Source organism: Cynoglossus semilaevis, chromosome 16 (assembly GCF_000523025.1).
Source record: "Cynoglossus semilaevis isolate Cse_v1.0 chromosome 16, Cse_v1.0, whole genome shotgun sequence".
Taxonomy (NCBI): Eukaryota; Metazoa; Chordata; class Actinopteri; order Pleuronectiformes; family Cynoglossidae; genus Cynoglossus; species Cynoglossus semilaevis.
This window is the reverse complement of record NC_024322.1, coordinates 14,530,714-14,531,678: the sequence shown is the minus strand read 5'-3', so window position 1 is coordinate 14,531,678 and position 965 is coordinate 14,530,714. Positions and strand designations below refer to the sequence as shown.

The 965-nt window shown below is 44.8% G+C and overlaps 1 protein-coding gene across 2 annotated transcripts in view; it reads right to left on the bottom strand.

The window, feature by feature from the left end:
• Nucleotides 1-965, bottom strand: part of LOC103392284 (ephrin type-A receptor 6) — a 101,390-nt gene that overhangs the window by 12,082 nt on the left and 88,343 nt on the right. For both annotated transcript variants that reach the window (XM_025063659.1, XM_025063660.1), the window contains exon 8: nt 577-702. In XM_025063659.1, coding sequence (XP_024919427.1) covers nt 577-702 — 126 coding nt within the window. The remainder of the gene's footprint in view (nt 1-576; nt 703-965) is intronic.

The following is a 965-nucleotide window of genomic DNA, read 5'->3' as shown; positions in this document are numbered from 1 at the left end:
AGGAGGAGGAGGAGGAGGAGGAGGAGGAGGAAGACGAGGAGGAGGAGGAGGAGGAGAACATCAGAACATCAGAGACACAAAGAAAATCTCCACCACAGCATCATGATGTACTGGCGCCATGAGCCATGAGGGGGCACTGTTGCAATTCCCATCGTTATGAATCTAATGGTTTAATATGATGAAAATTCTCTCTCTCTCTCTTTTCTTCCTCTGAAAAAAATAAAAACCCACCACATCTATTCTTGCACTTTTCTTTGTTCTCTCAATCTGTTCTAGCTTTAATATTCCTGCAGTCGGAGCAGAGAAAATGACGGTGAGACACTGGGACGGGAGGGTGTGAGGGGGGGAGTGTGTGTGTGTGTGTGTGTGTGTGGGGGGGGCATTCTCTTTACTTTGTAGAACGGAGCAGTGGGAGTTCACAGCAATAATGTGTGTGTAATGAAGGCAGATAATCTCTGATGACACATTTAAAGTTATTGTCATTCTGAGCAACATGAAACCATCCTTTTTAAACCCATAGGACAGAACAGACAAATAAGTGTGTGTGTGTGTAAGTGTGTGTGTGTAAGTATATACCGGCTCCAATCACTCTCTCGATGCGGATCCTGGACGGGTCGATCTCCTTGGTGAACTCGTGGACCGCCTGAGTGGGGTCCTCGTACGTATCAGGGTCCACGTAGGTTTTTATTCCCGGCACAGGAACTGGGGACAAACACACAGTTAACAGGGTTAAAGGTGAAAAGGTCAAACTAACTTTTGATTTTTTTTATTGTTTTTTTTTTTCCACTGTTTTCCTGCATCGACCTGCAGTTACTCCTCTATACCAGAGGGAGGAAAGAAAACACACTCTGGTTTTCAACAGCAGGTTCTGACCAAAAAGTGGGTCGCATGGAGAAACCTGGTCGGACGAGAGACGTGAAAATAAAAGTTATATTGTTTGAGTTTATGGTTTGAACTCGATTTGG